The sequence below is a fragment of the Atheta coriaria genome, unplaced genomic scaffold (genome assembly GCF_025399875.1).
Source record: "Atheta coriaria isolate IRGN ID8LTWV9N9 unplaced genomic scaffold, Caltech_Dcor_3.1 hic_scaffold_4_pilon, whole genome shotgun sequence".
NCBI lineage: Eukaryota > Metazoa > Arthropoda > Insecta > Coleoptera > Staphylinidae > Dalotia > Dalotia coriaria.
In genome coordinates this window covers 11482140-11501821 of record NW_027045446.1, presented here as the reverse complement: position 1 = coordinate 11501821, position 19682 = coordinate 11482140, and the positions used below count along the sequence as shown (strand labels likewise).

Sequence of the window (19682 nt, the reverse complement as noted above, 5' to 3'; positions counted from 1 at the left end):
AAGAATTTAATGTGATAATTATATATGTACATGAGGGTGGAAAATAATTGATAATTCTCGGTAAAAAATTGAGACCTCTGGCAATTAAGACTACGTGTCGACAAAAAAGTTACTGAAACTTTTATTGACTGTGGTTTGGTCCGGCTGAGCACGCCATGCACATTATATCAGCGACGTGATGAACGGAAGCAATCATTAGCGCATCATTCGAAAAGTGGTGGGTGGGACGATTTGGTGCGACGGGCGCGCTCAATTTGAAAACCGAAAGAGCGCAACCGTTCAGTGTTTACCGCGGCACGACGCTGCGCGCATAAAAACAATTTCAGCTTCGCTCGCAAGCTTTCCGTATCGCGAGCGCAATACATTTTCTAAGTGCATCGTGTATGTTCTGATAACATGTGCAAACTTTTTAAACACAATTGTGCAAAATTGTGCGGACAATGATGCTTGGTGCATGACAAATAGTTCCTGGTAAAAATGCACGCATCCTGCAAAGGAGCGCTGGTCGCATTTGTAGTTATCCTGCATTTGATCAACATCGCGACAGCGAAATCGTCGCATTCGCAATTATGGGACCTGAATATCGCCGAATTGTGCGTCAACAAGTGTCGTACAAGTGTGAGTTTGAATTTATTTCTTGTAAGTAAAAAATGTTTTGATTGCGCCTTCAGATTTATAATTAATTGCTGTCACAACAAGTGCATTGCTTGAATACCGACGGTTTGAACCACTGTAGTCAACGGCAATAACAAAAAAAAATCGAGAACGTAATATTTCGTGCATGTTGCGACGAAATTTGTGAGCGTAGATCGCCGGTTCAAGTTCGTAGTTAATCGTTCATACGTTTAATAAGTTTGGACATGTGCAGTTCGTAATTAAGAGCCATGTGCATTGTAATTCATTAATGTAGGCCCTTTTATTTCATCTCTAGTACATGACTGACTTCTTCAATGAGTGAATATGAGCACACTTTATTCAAGGAAAATGAAACATTATGAGAATATAAAAATATATGATTATTTCACCTTCTCCTTGTAAAGTTGAGTTGAACTCGTTAATTGTTATCGACGTATGTGAAGTACGATATGCTATCACTCATGCAATTGCCATTTTCTACGCGTATAGTAAAACGGGGGTTTTCACACAAACGCATGTGCAACAAGCGGTAATAAAAAAGCACTTTCGATGTGTGTATAGACACGAACATAATATAAATATTCATGACGATTCACTTGACTTATTTTCCCACATGTATTAACTTCATGGGCATGGATATAAACACAGAATGTGTAAAACAGTAGTTAATAAATGCAAAAAAACACCCCAACAACAGTTTTCATAATATTTACGCTAAATTTATGTGAAACTCTGCTGTTAATACTCTGGACAGTCCACTAGGAAGTCCGTTGCATTAGGAAAGCACTCAAGTGGTGATTTTATAAAAGAAGGAACTAATTTCACGCATGAAGATTGGGTGGGAAGGGTTGGTCACTTGTATACCTGCCCATTTTTTCAAAGGAAGTGCATACTCATTCCAAAAATCACTCGAGTGTTAAGCAAACAATAAAAGGGTGTCAGGTGCCTAAAACTATGTCCAAATCAAATATTTCATAAACCTACAGACTGAAAAATCTATATTTGAATAAAATAAGTCTATGAATGAAGTCTTACATACATTCTAATCTGACGCACTAGGCCTACTCTCCATACTGTTTGTTTACATCGATTTTGCAATCGTGTAATGTGTGTGGCACGAAGCTATCAAGAGACAAAGATGGCGCGCTCTAAATATGTGTTAATTAATAAGCGCAATTCATTTCGGACGAGATTTTTATTCACATCCAAATTGAAAACAAGCGTCTTCCCGCGTGAAATAATCATGCGCGCAACGAGGATGACCGATGACCAATGACCGAAAAGTTATTAATAACATCTTGCCAGCTTCAGACGCGTCGATAAGCGCCGCGCTGCGTGCTTATCATTATCACTTATTATTATTTCCTATCTTTTGCTTTTATTACCCTTCTATAATTTATGATTCGTGCTTCGAATTCACTCTATCGTTGTTTTATTCGCCTCTCACACAAAGTCAACAGTCAAGACTAACCGTAAAGAACTTTCGACTTGAAGTTCAGATCAATCAATCTTTATTTCATGTTTTCGAGCGCTTAATTGATGGTTGTAAAGAGTGGAGGAATGCGGAGTTGTAAAAGCATGCGTGCAACAGGTAGAACAGGAAATGCACCTGTAATTACGGCATCCCTTAAGCTTATATCCGGTTTTTTATGAGTATTATGTAATGACCGTCTCAGTTTGTGGTTCTAACGTATTTTCTTTACTTGCAGACGAACACGGACCTTACGCAATGCGAGGATCAAACGTTCTGCGATCAAAAAGTAAGTTACATTTAAATTAATAAATGATGGCGGCGTGTGCCATTAATATTCATCATATTGTATCCTTAACAACTAACAAGTTGTAAAACGTTACACTAATCTTCAACTATAAAGATGTTATGTCGTTTATTTGTTTCACTTTGCAAAAATTTGTCATTTAGAGACGTTTTTCAAGTTATTTTTTGTATAGCGATGTATTTTTATTTTATGGTACCTACGATGAGAGCACGAGAGCGTGCCTAAAGCGAAAGGAATTTTATAAGTGCCGCAAAAGGCGCAGAGCACACTCGAGCGTGCATTGTGTAAATTGATAATGTGTTCTAATGGATGCAGAGGTGGACGCAAATGGCATGTGCGTGCTCGTATTAAGTGGGCGCTAAAAAGCAAACGCATACTGAAATTGAATTACGTCTTGCTGTAAATGTCTACAAGAAGCGACTGGCAACAAAGATACTCTTAAAATAAATTTTCAATATGAAATTCACTCAAAAATCGGAAAATTTAAGTTGTGTATTGCGTTTTACTTTGTGTTCAGTTCATTGATGGTGCCACATAGAGCAGAAATCCGTTTCCTGTCCGCTCGCTCGAAAAATAAAATAAAATCTCATTCATAACGTTACACCTCATCCTACTACCTACGAGTACAGCCTACGTGATTGTGATTTTTACTAATTAAAAGTAATGCGTATGTTCAACATATTTTCACTTATTGAAATAACCTAGTTTCTAGTTTGTTGGCCACACGATTCTATTCCATGAGATTTGATTGAATGCATTCGAATTGAAATTGATTCTCTTTTATTAGCGAATTAATGAATGTGTCTCAAGTACGAAACGTTTAAGCCAATTAAATTCTGCGTCTGTGTTATATTCCTGAACGCTATTTTAAGATCTGCAAAGTGTGCTTTTGCATATTAAAATTTTATTTATAATAAAAAGTAAATATTTATTTTAAAGTTTAGTTGCAGACGTTGTCAGACAGGTTCGACACAATTTTTAAGTGAGACAAAACAGACGACGCGCTGCCTAATTCCCCGTTTCCTCATTAAGTCGCATTCGGGCACAACACTAATCAGCAGCGCCGACTTTCCGAGCGCCGAAATGTAAACACTAGTCAGGTTGTTCCATCCATCGAGTGCCGCATTCAAATAGCGCCCCTTTTTACATGTTTAGACACCCCAAATGCGCGCACACTGCTGCTCGTTAATCAATTAAGTCACTTAAAGAGCGATTTTCATTGTGCGAGCGCTAAACACTGACGTTTACACATTAGGGAAGATCATCAAACCGAAATATATTCATAGTGTTCAAATAACCATGAGATTTTTCAATTTATTTCATTCTTTAACTCGTTTAACAAGGTTTGCTTTGTGATTAGTTGTAACAACGTTTATGAAATCGAATTGAAAAGCGTCGTTAATTGGTTTTACATAACACGCGCTTGATTGCACATTAAATGTAATGTATCAACATATTTCGCGCGCAGTTTGGTGATCTGTTCATGTTTGTGAGCAATAAAAGACACAATTCGATCGTAATTTACAAATTTATCAAATCGCAAGTTTGCTATTTTGACCCGGGTCGCATCTGATCGAATCATTTTAGTATTATAACAACAAAGGATGATCTGTTCGTACGATTAGTGCTGAGTGTTCATGTCTAATGCATTTTTATCGTTTCCTTGCTATCATAATTACCCTAGATTAAAATTCTTGAGTTTTTACTTTGCTTCTGGAATTTTTAAACTCAACAGGTCTGGAATTTTGAAAAAAGTCAAAGTCAAGAGCTTAACATGACAAGATACAAGATACCATCAGTCTGAAGGGTGTCTGGCGCCCCATTTGCCACTTATGAAGGCAATGATTGATTTACACCATTCTGAAAAGTCATGTTTTTGTTTACGTCCAGTTTCACAAAGCAAAATCACCCAACACCCACAACACAATACATAACACGCAATAGATTAATTTAAATTAATATTCCTAGCAAATTAAAATTGATTACTACTGCATAACAGCCCCACCGTTGTTGATGTCCGTTAGAAATATTGCAATACCATCATCTCGACGACAAACGTGTTGTGGTTGTGCAACAATGCGACATATAACTACCACAGCATCAACCATTATTCATCATTAGCTACATCCTATAGTAGTCAATAAGAATACAAATACATTCGGCGTCATTATAATGATTACAATGCGAGATAATACTATTATTAAATGCGAATAGGTATTATATCCATGTTATGCTCTGTCGTCAATATTCTCTTGGCCTTCAGCTTTCGCGTGCAAGTTAATCACATTAAATTCTACGTTTGTGCAGTGCATGCATACACTATCACTGTTCAAAGTTGATTTATTCGGCGATTTTTTGGAGCATTTTGAGTATCACCAACATAAAACGTAAACGTAAACGTAAATGTGTGTGTCCGTAAACAACATTTCGATAAATAATTCGTTAGCAACCAACAAATTGCTACAAATATGCGAAAATTGATTCTATTGACTTAAAATATGAAATTCTGCAACCCAAAATACCTGATATTTAAAATTTTGGTTAGGTAAATGTTACGAGAGTAATATAATAACCCACTAAAATTGTTATTTTATCTACATACCTCACAAAATGTCAAAAATGAAACTGACTCACGTAAATGTCCATAAAACAACACGTGGTGCACATAGGAAATAAGTGCGAACGCATAACTCAAATAGAAATATTAGTACCATTAGTTCAAATTGTCAAGGGACAAAAAGGTGTAAACCAGACGATTTCTAGATGTGTAAATATTTAAGAGCATCTTTGTGTTCGGCGGTTTCAAAGCAATAGCGCGAGCTTAATGAAAACGAGTTCGTGTCGCGCGGTGCGCGCCCGTCGGATGCAGGAAGTCACAATTGTTGTGCGTACGGCTTCGCAAAAGGCGAAACAAAGCTCGTCGGACGTTGGTACTTATGCGCCCGGGGCATTATTCCCACGACACGCGGCCTCGGGCACGACTTCATTTACATGCACGCGTTTAAGTGCCGTTTACAATTATTCAATTTATCGTAATTAATAATTTATTGTAATGAGCAGCGGCGCATTATGACATTTATGAGATGCGTTTTACCAATGCGTAAACAACTATTGAACTTTCGTTGGATGAACTTTTCGTTTAATTCCGTTAAAAACGTTAAATTAGAATTTCCGGCAAACATTTGATTAATTTTTATTTTATTTGCTTGTTTTCAGTGCGAGGAGGGCTGTAATTTGTGGAAATCAGCCGTGGAGACGTCGTGCGAGAAAGCATGCGTAAGTGTTTTATGACTGATGCGCATGAGTATGTTGATTAAGTCACTTCGAAACAAAAATATTCAATTAATGCGTTATGTTTTCAATTTAATTTATGCGAGTTATCTAATGAAGAGTGAATAAGTCATTGGTCAACGATAACATTTATAGCATCTCTATTTCATATATCAACGGTTTTTCGTGCGGTGGTGATTAATTTCTCTATTTGGTATATGTATGCACTTGTAGAACGTCACCACGACCATCGTGCCGAAGACTTTGTACTGCATTCTCGGCTGCAACGACGCAATCTCCATGTACGGCATGGAGTTGCAGGCACGGTTGGGCGACCTGCCGGCGCCGGCGTTGGTGGCGGACAGCCTGACGGCGACGTCCCTGCGTCTGGAGTGGAATTTCCCGCTTGCACGCGACGCTAGACTAAAGTATTTCCTGCAGTACGAGGAGCGTGAAGATGCCTGGCAATACTGCCGCAATCAGAGCTGGGGTGCACAAGATACAGTATTTGTTGATAAATTAGAACCGTATACTAAATATAGAGTAAGTTTTGATGTCTTTTGATGATTTTGAAGAGTTGGTTAAGTAAAAGCTTTAATTTTATTTTGGATATAGTTTAGAGTTGTCCTGTTATTGACTGAGCGCACGGAGCCAATTGTCTCACCACCCAGTGTGGTTATCAGTACCCTACCTGAAGGGGTACCTGCTTCCCGCCGAGTAAAGTACGTGCCGTCCCCGTTGATTCAACGCGCATCACCGTCAGCTGGGAACCTGGTCCATTTCCGCACGGTCCTCTCCTTTCCTATGTGCTCCGCATTACAGATAATCAACCCAACGGATACTCGGCACTTAAGGTGTGCCTCTGGTTTTTTATATTCTGATAAATATTATTTTTATGCACCCTTGGTATCTTTGGTTGCACTGATTTATTTATTCCTTGTGATCTTCATGTTTGTTTGCTAACGTTCTGTGTTTATACTGACAAACTTCCGCATGCACCTCTGCTTTTTATTTTCATCACAGGATGTTTTGCTAGGATGCAATTTAATTTTGTTTTTTTGTGTGTTTAAATTTTGGTAGGATTTACCAGCGGAGACGAAATTTTTTATGTGCAAAAACCTCAATCCGAATTGTAACTACACTGTTTCTATTAGCATGCGAAACGGGATAGGACCTGGACCACCTGCAATTGTTACAGTTGCCACACCAAAACAACCAAAAGGTACCAAAACTGGTTTTATGAAATTTTTATTAAAAAAAATTATTTAAAAATTTTTTGGCGCAGCTAAACATTCGGAGAAACCAATATTGATATTAGGTGCGAATCATGTTGTCATTGAGCAAGGCACGGACATGATTGATGAACCTGTGATACTCTATAATACTAACAACGCATTCATTATGGGTATACCAAAATAACATATTTTTTTTAAATAAACTAATTTTAATTAATTAATTTAGGTGTGGCCATTCATGTCAGTAAAAAATTACTATTCGTCTCCGACTCAGACCGGAATATATTCCGTATGCCCCTGCATAAATACTCAAATCATAGAAGTAAAACCAAAATACTCTCAGCCGCGCAGATGGATTTTTTACCATTAGATCTATCAATGGATTGGCTCAATGAACATTTGTATATACTCGGTGAAGTTTCCCGTCAAGATGGTAAACTTGCATGGCAGATTGCTCGTTGTAACCTGACTGGTGGTGAACTTACAATCGCAATTGCCGGATTGTTGCATAAACCAACACATTTTGAAGTTGATCCATATAATGGTTACCTTTTCTGGGGAATGGCAAGTGGAATATACCGACTTGATCTTGCCGATGTAAGCAATGGCGTTAAACATGAAGTGAAACCTTTCAAGATCACCAGTGAAAAAAACCTCGGAGCATTCACGGTTGACCACGAAGACTTTAAAATACTCGTCGCGCATCAGAATAAAAACACAGTGATATCGATTTCGTTCGATGGGAAAGAAGTGATGAACATGCGGCCGAAAGCGACGCGACCGCGATTTGAAAAAGTTCTCTCGCTGGCGACCGCAAATGATATCTTGTACTGGACCAACGGTGTTGAAGTGTATTTCGAAGAGCATCATCCTGATAATAATTACTATTTTCACAACTCATATCCGCTATCGTTATCTAATACATATTCACAAGTATTAGTTAATCTGACAAGCAGTCAATCAACACCCATACCATTGAATCCACCGATTAATGTGGATGCTATTTTTGGTACAAATACAGCGAGGATATCATGGCAGGTACCTCATATATTAGGTTGGCAAGGAAAAGGAGCATGGAGGAATTGGTCTTATGATATATCAATAAAAGATATGACAACGCATAATACATGTTATGTGAGAGATATTAATTCTACAACGCATACAATTCATGGATTGAATGAAGACACAGAATATATTATCAAAACTTTAGCGTATACTGTGTCGGGGAATGGTCCATGGTCAACAGAGTTTGTCGGACGCACTCTTAAATCCAACCCGGATAACACTACAGCTACTATTTTGTGGTCTGGTACTGAAGGGTTGCTTCAGTCTGATGTAACAGGAGAAAACATTGAAATTATTATTCATAGTAGTTCCAACATCGGAGCGAATGTTACTGATATTGCTTGGTATGAAGATAAACTTTTCCTGGTCACTAATACATCACAACTGATTTGGTACAACACGACAAGTCAAGAAAATGGCACTTTGAGTGACATTGATTCAGTGCGAAGTGTGTCTATTGACTGGATTGGAAAGAAGTTGTATTGGTGCAATCCAAAACAACAAATGGTACGAAAATTATAATTTTTAACTATTTAAAAAATAACTAATTAAATCTATTTGCAGATCATCAGAGGAAATTTAAACGGCAGTCAAAAGGAACATATTAAACTAAATACATTGGCAAAAGAACTACACGTCGATTCAATTAATGGTTATTTATATTGGTCGACAGGGCACACGCTTGAGTGCTCGCGGTTAAATGGCGAAAATCACTTCAAGTATCACGAGTCGCAAATGTTTTCGGGACTGCATGTCATGGGGTTAACGCTGGATCCAGACCACAAGTATATTTACTGGATTGTGCGTGGTTCTGATCATTCGGATTTGTTTCGAGCCCCTATGGCTGGTACCACTGATAACCCTTTAGGAAATGTGACTGAATACAAATTAAGGGTGTCCAATTTGACAGGGCCGTTGTGTTACTTCAATAACAGACTGATTTGGCTGCAGGATGATAAAAGTGCGATGATTAGTGATTTGGAGGGTAGGAATACAGCGTGTATTAGTGGGAAGAATCTGTTGAATTTAAACACAGTTTATGTGAAGGATAGTGCACTACAATCAATGCCAAGTGAGTAAATTTACTTTTAATGTTACTTTTAAGGTAAATTTATATGAATTTTTATTATTAAAGGTACATTTAGAGATAATGGGACTGAACTAATTGTCATACCAGTTGCAATCAATAGAAGTTCTATTAAAGTTGTTGGCACCTGGGATTTATTTACCATTGAATGGGAAGAAACGACTAATGTTAATTATGGTGCGGTTTTCTACGAAATCAAAGTTGATACAGCTTCCAGGAATGATTCAACGGTACAAAACTATATTAATTAATTACTCAATCATTAACACATTAATATTATGTTTGTTTTTATAGAAGAAAACGACAATTCCACAAATACAATACTGGCACTCAATTCCTCCCTTTACAAAGTTACATATCTCAGTCAAGGCGTTTACCTATTGGGGAGCATCAATCTACACGAAAATAAAACTTCATTCGCCACCTTCAGTACCAGAGGCACCGTGTAATCCACGTGCTTTTGTTACACATGATCAGCATTCATCAAATTCCAGTCAGTTGAAAGTAACTTATCGTTGGGACGCACCGAAAGTAACCAACGGAATATTAAGAGGGTACCACATTATTTGGTGGTTCTCTGAAGAAGATAATGGTAATTTTGCAACAGTTATTGCCGGAAATCTCACTGTTGAAGCTACAGTCAAAGAACTGGTGGTTGAGAATCTGTTACCAAACAATTACACGTTTAAAGTATCTGCATTTACTGAAATCGGTGAAGGAGCCTTTTCTGAAAGCATTGTGGTGGATACCATGATAGAGAAACACATTCCAAAGATATTAGTAGCTGCTGCAAATACAATTTACCTGAAAGACATGGATACATTTACAAATATTACATTGATCCAAGGAGGTAGATCGCCAATACAAATTGGTTATTTGTACGCAGAGCAGAAAATCTTTTGGATTAATGATGTCAATGAATTGGCAATGTTGAATTTCTCACGAATGGTTGAAATCACTGGGAATTTAGTGCATTTGACTGTGGATTGGTTAGAAAGAAGTGTTTATTATTTGGTTTATAACAAAGGATTCAGTACGGTTTTTAAACTGGATCTGAATTTATACGAACGAGGAATTGTAAAAAACATGAAAATAGTAGAATTGCAAGAGGTAATCACAAAATTGAAGTCTCACCGTTTGAAAAGGCTTTATACTGGTTAGAATGGAACAAAATCAAACAAGAAGGACAAATTTACAAAGCAAGTGTCAGTGGAAAGCATTTAATCAAAATGATAGACACCAGAAGTCGTTGTGATTGTCCTAAAGTCACCGGACGGACATTTTCTCTTGATCGTTCGTTAAAATACGATACACAATTGATATATTTGTCTTCAAATCGTATAATTTCAACTAATGATGGCTGCAAATGCAAAGTGTTAACAGACCATGTCACATCCAACATTACTTCTATTTCTGCTGATTCAAGTAACGTGTTTTGGTCTGATAAAAAACTCCATATGCTAAATTTAAACCAAAAGCGAAATAATATCTACGTGGAGAATACATTGGTGAATGATGTGATGATCTACGGAGCAAACAATCAACCATATCCACAAATGGAGTGCCTTAAACCTTCGAATACAGCTGACATGAAAGTGTCAATGGTCAAACGCACATCGAATACGTTAACTCTCAAGATGCCTGAATACCAATCACCTTGTAACACTACAATGGCGACTGTAAAGTATATTATCTACTATGCAAAGTATAACATGATGACGGGCCCTCCCAGCTGTGACGAGACATGTATTCAAAAGACAACCTTTGACACCACCACTGATATTATCAACCTACGACCATACACGAAATATGTGTTTGCTGTCGCGTTGAAGAACTATTTCAGTGAACAAGATGGCGACGCAATAATCATAGGTTCAGGTGTTGTATTTCAAACAGATGCTGGTGCACCAACTCCTCCTCGAAATGTACGTGTTGATGTGTTGAATCCTACTTTGTTAAGTGTACGTTGGGAACCGCCAGCGACTTTGAACGGTGATTTTGTTTACTATGAAGTACATTGGCAAACTGAGGGTGCCATTAGTGGTGAGCGACATAAAGGAGAACAAACTGTAACGAATCCTTTACATGCTGCTGTGTTGACAACGAAACTTCAAACAGTTTCACCTAATGAAACCTACTCAATTTGGATACGTGCGTATAGTCAAACAAATGAAACATCAAGTGATAGTAAACACGTGGTGGTTGTCACCTTCCCACAACCGGGACCTATTCGATTAATGGAGAATTCTGCAACTGAATTACGTGTTCAATGGAATATTTCACGATTTGTGGATAAGTTTACAATTCAATACACATTACTTACAAGCACGCTATGGATGGATATTAATGAAACTGAAGTAAATGGTAATCTAGCAGAGATTACCTTAAGGCAGTTGAAACCAAAAACCATATATAAATTCCGTTTGAGTCTTAAGTATCCTCTGGATGTTGAAAATTATATCTGGCCGAAAGATTCACGATTTGTTTTTGAGACACTTGGGGACCGTCCTTCACCACCTGGTATACCACGAATTCAACACGTGAAAAATGATGTTTATAAAGTATGGTGGGAACCTTCAAAAGACAATGGAGCACCTATTATAATGTACAATTTAGAAACACTCAAAACACCTAATTATCGCGCGAAGAGAAATGCCAATCGCACGGCGTGGTTTGCAACAGGACCATTTGTAGACGACGATGAAGAATTCATCTGGGAGTCTATTTATAATGGTACAGATTCCTTCTGGATGTTTAGTGACTTTCAGAATGACTATAGGTATTCTTTTCGGGTGTCTGCAGTAAATTCCTATGGTTGGAGTAATTTTAGTGAGGAAAGTGTACAGTTTGACATGGCTGTCGCTGCGCAAATGGCGAAAAAGAATGATTTTTCTCAAGTAGTGATTGCCATTAGTGTTACGTTTGGTATACTGATATTTTTATTAATAGCTTGTAAGCTATTATGTTGCTGGGTATGTAAAAAGAATAAAAAAGAAGGACTTAAGATTCCTCTGCGGGGACCTGACGTGGAATTAGCCACTTTAAGAGAGTTACCACGAATTCTAAACAACACCAACATATTATACAATCCCAATAAAATACCAGATGATATCTCCATGCTACCACATATAAGCAGAGACAAAATAACACTTGTTAAATTCTTGGGCAGTGGGGCATTTGGTGAGGTATTCCAAGGAAAAGCCAAGTGTATATCTGGTATGGAAGGTGAAACTAAAGTTGCGGTGAAAACACTACGAAAAGGTGCGTCAGATACTGAAAAGTTTGAGTTTCTACAAGAAGCGCAACTGATGAGTCACTTCAAACATGAACATATTTTGGAATTACTTGGTGTGGTTCTTGACAATGACCCACATTATATTATCATGGAACTGATGGAAGGTGGTGATTTACTGACGTATTTACGATCATCAAGAAAACCAGAGGTGATTATAAATATTTTCTCATTAGACTTAGACTAAATTTTGTTTAATTTATTTTTAGTCAAATGTTGGTGGTCTTAATTTAATAGACCTTTTAAAAATGTGCGTGGATGTTTCCAAGGGATGTCGTTACCTTGAAGAGATGCACTTTGTCCATAGAGATTTAGCATGCCGTAATTGTTTAGTGTCCTCAACTGACCCTGCATCAAGAATCGTCAAGATTGGTGACTTTGGTCTTGCCCGTGATATCTACAAAAATGATTACTATCGCAAGGAAGGTGAAGGTCTCCTTCCGGTACGATGGATGGCCCCTGAATCATTAGTAGACGGAGTATTCACTTGTCAAAGTGATGTGTGGGCTTTCGGGGTTCTGCTCTGGGAGATAATGACACTGGGTCAGCAGCCATATCCTGCTCGTAATAATTTAGAAGTTCTGCACTATGTGCGGCGTGGAGGTCGTCTGGGACAACCCACAAATTGTCCAGAAATACTACACAATCTCATGCTCAAGTGTTGGGAGACGGAAGCTGAACGAAGACCTACCTTCAAGTATTGCCTAGACACCTTGGACAGACTCCATCTTAAAATGGCAGGGAGTCCAATGACGGGCGCACATATAGGCCACTATGTGAGCACGGTCTCAGCACGTATGTACTTCTTTTTAATACACAATTAATAATCGGCAGCTATTTGGTGCGTGCGCATGTTTAACTTGCTTGACTAACCAATTATTTTGGTACCGCATTTGCAGACTTGGATGGCATCTCAAATCGCGCATATTTTCAAGATGAAAATCATAATCATTCAGGTATGCATGTACAATGACATTATAAGGGGAATGCTTTCATTTACTAACGCTTGTCACCATTATACAGAAGTTTATTAAGTGTATATCGTTGTTATTTTAGCGAATTCGGTAGTGTCTGGCAGTGAAGAGGAAAGCAGCAGGGAGCAGGTACCATTTTTACGCGCCAATTCAACTTTACCAACGGCACAACACACATATTTGGACATTTTACAAGACAGTGATAATGCCATCGAAAATGACGGTTACGAAGTACCGCGTGCCATTCCCTTCGAGCCCGTCCCAGCCGAGTGAGATAAATTTAAACAGGTTGTGCACGATTTAACGATGATCGAACATTTACTTAAACCGATTTTACGAACATGAACACTGAACAAAAACAAACGCCGACTAATTTGTAATATTCCGCTAGAGAAAAACGTATTATGTGCAAAACACAAAGCAGAAGGCAGTTTAAATCAGTTTTATTTAATTTATGGTATTAAATATTGTGTTTTTACAATGTTTTATCTTGACCACTCCAAGAAACCGAATGATTAGTGTTCCGTAGGTTAATCTTTTTTATTTCTGTGGAATAAAATTAAACATTAAGAAATTGTAAATAAATGTATAAATGAACTGGGATAAGTGTATGTGTGGAATGAGAATTAAAATGATTTTATTTATTACAAAAATTTATGTTTGGGACTTTTGGGGATTGTAAATAATTAAAAATGTTTAAAACCGGTACATTTATTCTGAACACACGTAATAATTATGATTAATCCAATTTCACGTTTATATAATTAGAAAGTTTGCAAGAATTTAAAGTATTTGCACTTTTCGTCGTTTGGTTTACTTACAAAACTAAAATACTACATTGTAACAGTAAAAGTTAAAAAGCTTAATATCATAAGCGTTGTTCCAGACAAGAACAATGAGCAACTTGAGATCGCACCAATTAGTAAGCTACCTACATATCCAGTTGCTCATTATTCCTGTATGATAAACAGCTCGGTTCTGAATTAATGTGATGATGCAAAAATATTAATCTCAGTCGAATGTTGTACAAGTGTTAAATATGCGCTATGTGCTAAAACTTCGATTAAAAGGTTAGGCAGTTTGCTTTTTGTCTGCGCCGTGTGGTTGCTGAAAAACACATGAGAGTAAGACTCAAATGATTAACAAATAAGATGCAACGTATTAAATTAAATGTGCTGTGAGTGTTGTGAATCGCCAGTGTGTCTTACTCTGACATTCGCGTCATTTTCGACGCTCCAAACGTTTGATCGCTTGCACAGAAACAGTTTTTGTTGAATTGTATTAAAAGTTGAATTAAGTGCAAATCTATTTAACGGTTACACGACGTACCTCATCCGATGGTACACTCTGATATCCAAGATCACGCTGTGCGAAAATCCAACGATAAAGTAGCGCAGCGACGACTGCGCCAGCAATGGGACCAACCCAGAACACCTAAAAATCAATACAGACCTTTAAATGTCACTAAAAATTCTATTGTGTTTGACATAATTACATAGTGATCCTTCCAGCCGTTACTGATCATGGCGGATCCTAAACTACGCGCTGGATTCATACTTGAACCGGTTACATCGATAAAAGCGATGTGTCCCACAGCAATGGAGATGCCCACTGCTAGGGAACCAGTGTAATTTGTTTCGGGTCTGTCTGGATCGCAGAATCCAAAGACCACAAACACTAAAATGAAACCCAAGAAGAATTCGTAAGCAATTGCTTGCCAAACGTTTATTAACTCTTCATTAACCACTGTGTTTCCATAGTTTCCTTCGTAGTTTCCTGGTGCCAGCAACTAAAATAAGAATAATGTGAAAATTTGGTTTCTAAAGGTTAATAAAAATAGGTTACCTTTAAAATTGCACTTCCGGCAATGGCGCCTGCACATTGTGCAGCAATATAAATAGCCAGTTTAATAAGTCCAATATTACAGGTTGCAAACATCGCAATTGACACAGCAGGATTAAAATGTCCGCCGCTCACGTGACCTAATGTCTGTAATGATATTGTAAATATTAGTCACGCTATTATAATGCTTTAAAAACTTGATACGCTGTGTTTAAAATGTTGAGCAGTCAGGAAACGCGATTAGTTTCAGATTGAGGTAACAGCCGTTTGCGTAAAAATAAACCGCATAAACTTCAAACGATGATTTTGTTACGGAAAAGAAAACACTTAATCCGTAGTACCCTGTATGTATGCTAGTACGGTTGTTATTCGCTAGAAAAGCAAAGTGGCATTAATCTAACGGTCTCTCGCCTGCACTTCTTTTCGCTTCGAGTTATAAATTCAAGCACTTAACAGTTATTCTCGGTGCCAACACCGATTTGCTTCGACTATAAACACGAATTATGACGATGCATAATTGGTGTAATTCATTAACCGCAATCATACCTGAACGAGGAGGTAAATCATGAAGCCAAATGTAAGGGCTGTTTCCAATGGGGCGAAGGATAACACTACAGTTGCACATCCGAATAAATTGAGGAGTAAATTCCCCACAAACTCGGCGAGAGCTGCACGCCAAATCACATTGCCTTTGTTCTCTTTTATTTCATCAAATCCGATGATTTTACTCGCCATGGTAGAGAATTATTCCTGAAACAAATTGAGACATATGTTAAGGCACTTCCTTTGATTTGTCAAACACGTTCGAGGAAGTCAGCAGAGGTAAATGTTGTAATTTAAACGGAAGCTCACTACGTGCTACACAATGAAGTAGGTATAAAAGGTACTCACACTCCAGGTAGAATAAATTATATTTATTGTAAACGGTTGTAAAATACCTGATTAAATTGTCATAGACATTATTAGAACTTGACGGAATCTTGACATTTTATTCAGAGATTTCTTGATCGCGTAATAAATGAGTCAGGAATCATTATTTACAAGAAAATTCAAGGCCAATAGAAGTTATATTCCATGCCTGAAACTTTAACTTTGTATTCGGAGACATTTGTGCTTCAATTAAGTAACGCAATTAGTAGTTTTAGTTAAATAAATAAGCGCGAATAAGAATGTCAATAAAAATCACGTGTAAATTTGAGTAACTAAACAAAACACTACATATTCTTTAGATTTACATACAGTATTCAAATTTGAGTCTTTTAGAAGATTTGAACAGTTCATGTCATTGAATAATCTGTGCCAATTATAGATATAACAGGTTTGTTTCAAAATGAACACAAGCGGGTGGATTGAAATATATGTTTGCATCTATTTCAGTTTTGGCATGAAAACAACTGTTTTCTTGTTCATAAAACAGATCAGTATAAATACAATAAACACCGAGGACTACATAAAAACGAGTTACGTAATATACAAAAATAAAAGAAAAAAACATTTGTTCAGAAATCATTATTCTATTGATTCATACCAGCAACGTAATAATAACTTTGGATGTAGCCGCAAGCGCACGATGCGTGATGCAGTTTGAAGTCGGTGAAACTTATTTATAATGTTGTTCTAACACACAGCCAGCGTGTTAGTCACAACACAATATAAATCGTCCGCGAGATGCACTCTTGGTACGAAGAAGAAACGTCTTAACGTCCAGCGTCATTACCGCGTAATTACCGTTTCTATCTTTTGCTTTTTCTTATATTCTTATACTGGTACTTGCAGGTACCTTGGCCGTAACCTTCGCCTTCACCTCAACGATTCTTTTTTTCACTTTATTTCTACGCGGAGACGAAGATCAAGGCAGTTTCTTCTTGCATGTCCATCAAGTTCATCACATACGCTAACCAGTAATACATTATTTATCTACATGTGTATAAAACGAAAACAGGAGTTGATTGATGTTCCACGTCCAGCTCTTTGTTTGTCTTCTTGGATTCTTTTTTACATTACGCAACTAGGTGTACCACATATGCCAATTGGAAGCATAAACAACAGCTAATTAGATATTTGTTGGTTTGTTTAATTAAATAGAGTACCAGCACGCGTTAAATATGAAGTGCGCGTGCACGAATGTTGCATAAATTTAGCTGGGAAGAGTTTAGCTGCTGAATTGAAAGCCCTATTGTACATTTAATGTTAATGGCGACATATTGGCATACTCACGCGAAATGTCTAGATGTAAAAGGAAGGGGAGTGGAAGGGTTTGACCTAATATCATTCAGCAGAAGGGTTTGCACGCCCAGGACGCAAATTGCAGGAAAGCTTCGATAAAACGCACACAACAGCAGGAAAATTGCTAATTTTAACTCTTTTCTGCGTCTTCGTGACAACAAAATACTAGTTTGTCTGGTCGTGGCAGATGGTGGAGGTAAATTATGCAGTGAATTATCCAACGTAACATATGGACGCGCTTTATGTTATGCGCAATAATGCAAACAAAAACCTAGCTCGGACCATTAATTGCTTTTCTTTATTACATTTATTACTACGTGTGTGCTTTGAGCGTTTCGGCCACACTCTATAGATGCGGCGTTCTGCGTGACGCTACCCACTTTATCAGCGCGCATCTCTGTGCAAGTACCCATGATTCTTCTAGCATGAAATACCACCGCAGGAATAAACAATATGGAGAGTGCTATTGTGATTTTTTTTTGTTTTTGTACTTTCCACGTCGATGGGCAATACTCTTTGTCTCAGGAAAGACACAAATCTTTGTTGTTACTTCGTGCACGAGTTCAACGCGAAAGTTGTGAATAAAATATGTGAAAAACAAAGAAGAATTTAAAAAAAATCTAAATTTAGAAATTAATATTTTTAAACGCGTTATTAAATTAGCAAGAAATAATAAAACTAAAAATTCAGGTCACTCACCTAACATTTACCGTTTTCAAATATATCTACAGATACAAGATTTTATTGACGATTGAAAATGATTCAGTGGTTAATCAAACGTGAAGCATTGATGTGCTCTGAGCAAAGTAAACTTCAAAAGCAGACTGTGAGAATTGCCACGCTTCTAATCCCTCAGAGTCTTGGACCACAAAAAAACTAACATGAAGCGTCACACACCGTAATTCTAATAATCTTTTTTCTACCTGTGATTAAAATGAAAGTAGACACGACAGGACAAGAACGCTCGGATCGTAACGCTCAGATAATTGTTTATTTTTTGTTTTAGATTGAAATTGCTTTAATTGTATGTCCTTCAACTGACCGCCGAAACAAAACATCAATTCAGCATCTCAAACAAGCGGATTTATTGGTATCAGGTTTGTAATTAAAATTGAATGTAAAAAATCAAAAAAATGTTTTTTTGTTTTAGTTCAAGTTCAAGTTCGTATGTAATGGGTTCACAATGGAATTTCTTGTGGTAATTTTCCAATAGGTAATAAAAATGTAAATAACTGGTCGAAACAATAAATTCCAAAGTTTTAATTGGATGTTTGGTTGAATATAATACAAGTACAAAGTGTACTTATTGAAATTTGTTACGCCGTATGGTTTTATAAAGAGTTGTACGATGGAAGCAGGTAACAAAAACGCACATGGCGTAAAAATGCATCCTGCGTATTATAACGACAAATAATTATGAATGATGTAGCGGTACCATACTTCCTTTTTTCTTAATTAATAGTTTTCAAATCTCTTTAATTCAACTTTGTTTGATTATTATCATGCACCTGACCCTATTTGATAAAGTAGCAGAATTATTATTTATCTAGTGATGTTAATTCTCTGTAAATATTTAAGCTGCTTAATGAGAACTAGAGCGGTAAGTAATATTTGCAGCGGTTGCGCATCTTTTTATTGTCAGTATTCAAACAAATTGCGTATTGTAAGTAATTTTTATATCAAACTTAAGTACCACTATTGTTTTTTAGTATCTCATGAACTTCGATTGATCCAGATTTGATTCGTTTGACCTTAAAGACAATAAATTCGCGAACTGTGACGAAATAAATCAATACAAAGCGTGATTACGCGTGTGATTAAGTAAACTTCCTTATAAATACTACAATATCATTAATTATTCTTCTAATGCTTACCTTACAAGCAGAGAAGAACCAAAAGCTTCGTCCACACAGTAAACAACCAACAACTAGGCACTAACGTAGCGAATGCAACGCTCCGACGATGAGCTTCGAAGCCTGCTCTCCTCTTGGCGTGGACTCGCAACAGGCAGGCGGCGGCCGAACGGGGAGCAAGGTGAGCGATAGCGAAATACGCTAGTGGGGAGCGGCGATTAAACATAGCTATCTTTTATTAGAGTTAGCATGCTAGATTCGCTTTGGCACTGCCTTCATACTCGTACATCATTTGCTTTATGCGGCGACAAAGTTACCATCAACAAAGTAAAACCTCGTTACTGTAAAACAAAGATGGATACTGTTAGCACAGGCGTAAAACTTTAGCGTTGAGTTAACGTTGTGTTTAGAATCAATTAAAAAC

The 19682-nt window shown here is 37.3% G+C and overlaps 2 protein-coding genes and 1 long non-coding RNA gene across 5 annotated transcripts; 2 read left to right on the top strand and 1 right to left on the bottom strand.

Annotated features, from left to right (window-relative positions):
- Positions 1-285: 285 nt before the first annotated feature.
- LOC135791303 (proto-oncogene tyrosine-protein kinase ROS-like) lies at positions 286-13990 on the top strand. Its single transcript, XM_065301679.1, is given in 16 exon segments — positions 286-639; positions 2346-2396; positions 5631-5690; positions 5919-6227; positions 6300-6393; positions 6396-6538; positions 6765-6906; positions 6970-7089; positions 7146-8491; positions 8549-9056; positions 9120-9301; positions 9366-10188; positions 10191-12514; positions 12573-13158; positions 13263-13319; positions 13420-13990. Coding segments are annotated over 16 exon segments (7098 nt in total). The 5' UTR covers positions 286-477; the 3' UTR covers positions 13611-13990.
- Positions 13765-19437, bottom strand: LOC135791305 (aquaporin AQPAe.a-like). Of its 3 annotated transcripts, none has more exons than XM_065301683.1 (6): positions 19280-19437; positions 15726-15929; positions 15183-15326; positions 14833-15126; positions 14667-14771; positions 13765-13883 (listed from the first exon to the last, which is right to left on the bottom strand). In XM_065301683.1, exons 2-6 carry the CDS (start codon positions 15912-15914, stop codon positions 13878-13880), a joined length of 738 nt encoding a protein of 245 aa, XP_065157755.1. In that variant the 5' UTR covers positions 15915-15929; positions 19280-19437; the 3' UTR covers positions 13765-13877. The 3 variants fall into 3 exon arrangements, with proteins under 3 accessions (XP_065157755.1, XP_065157753.1, XP_065157754.1); XM_065301681.1 differs by lacking the exon at positions 13765-13883 and adding an exon at positions 14033-14444; XM_065301682.1 differs by lacking the exons at positions 13765-13883; positions 19280-19437 and adding exons at positions 14033-14444; positions 16071-16157.
- On the top strand, positions 18299-18668 carry LOC135791312 (uncharacterized). Its single transcript, XR_010548000.1, has 2 exons — positions 18299-18502; positions 18562-18668. It is a non-coding gene; the product is annotated as an uncharacterized lncRNA (long non-coding RNA).
- Positions 19438-19682: the final 245 nt, after the last annotated feature.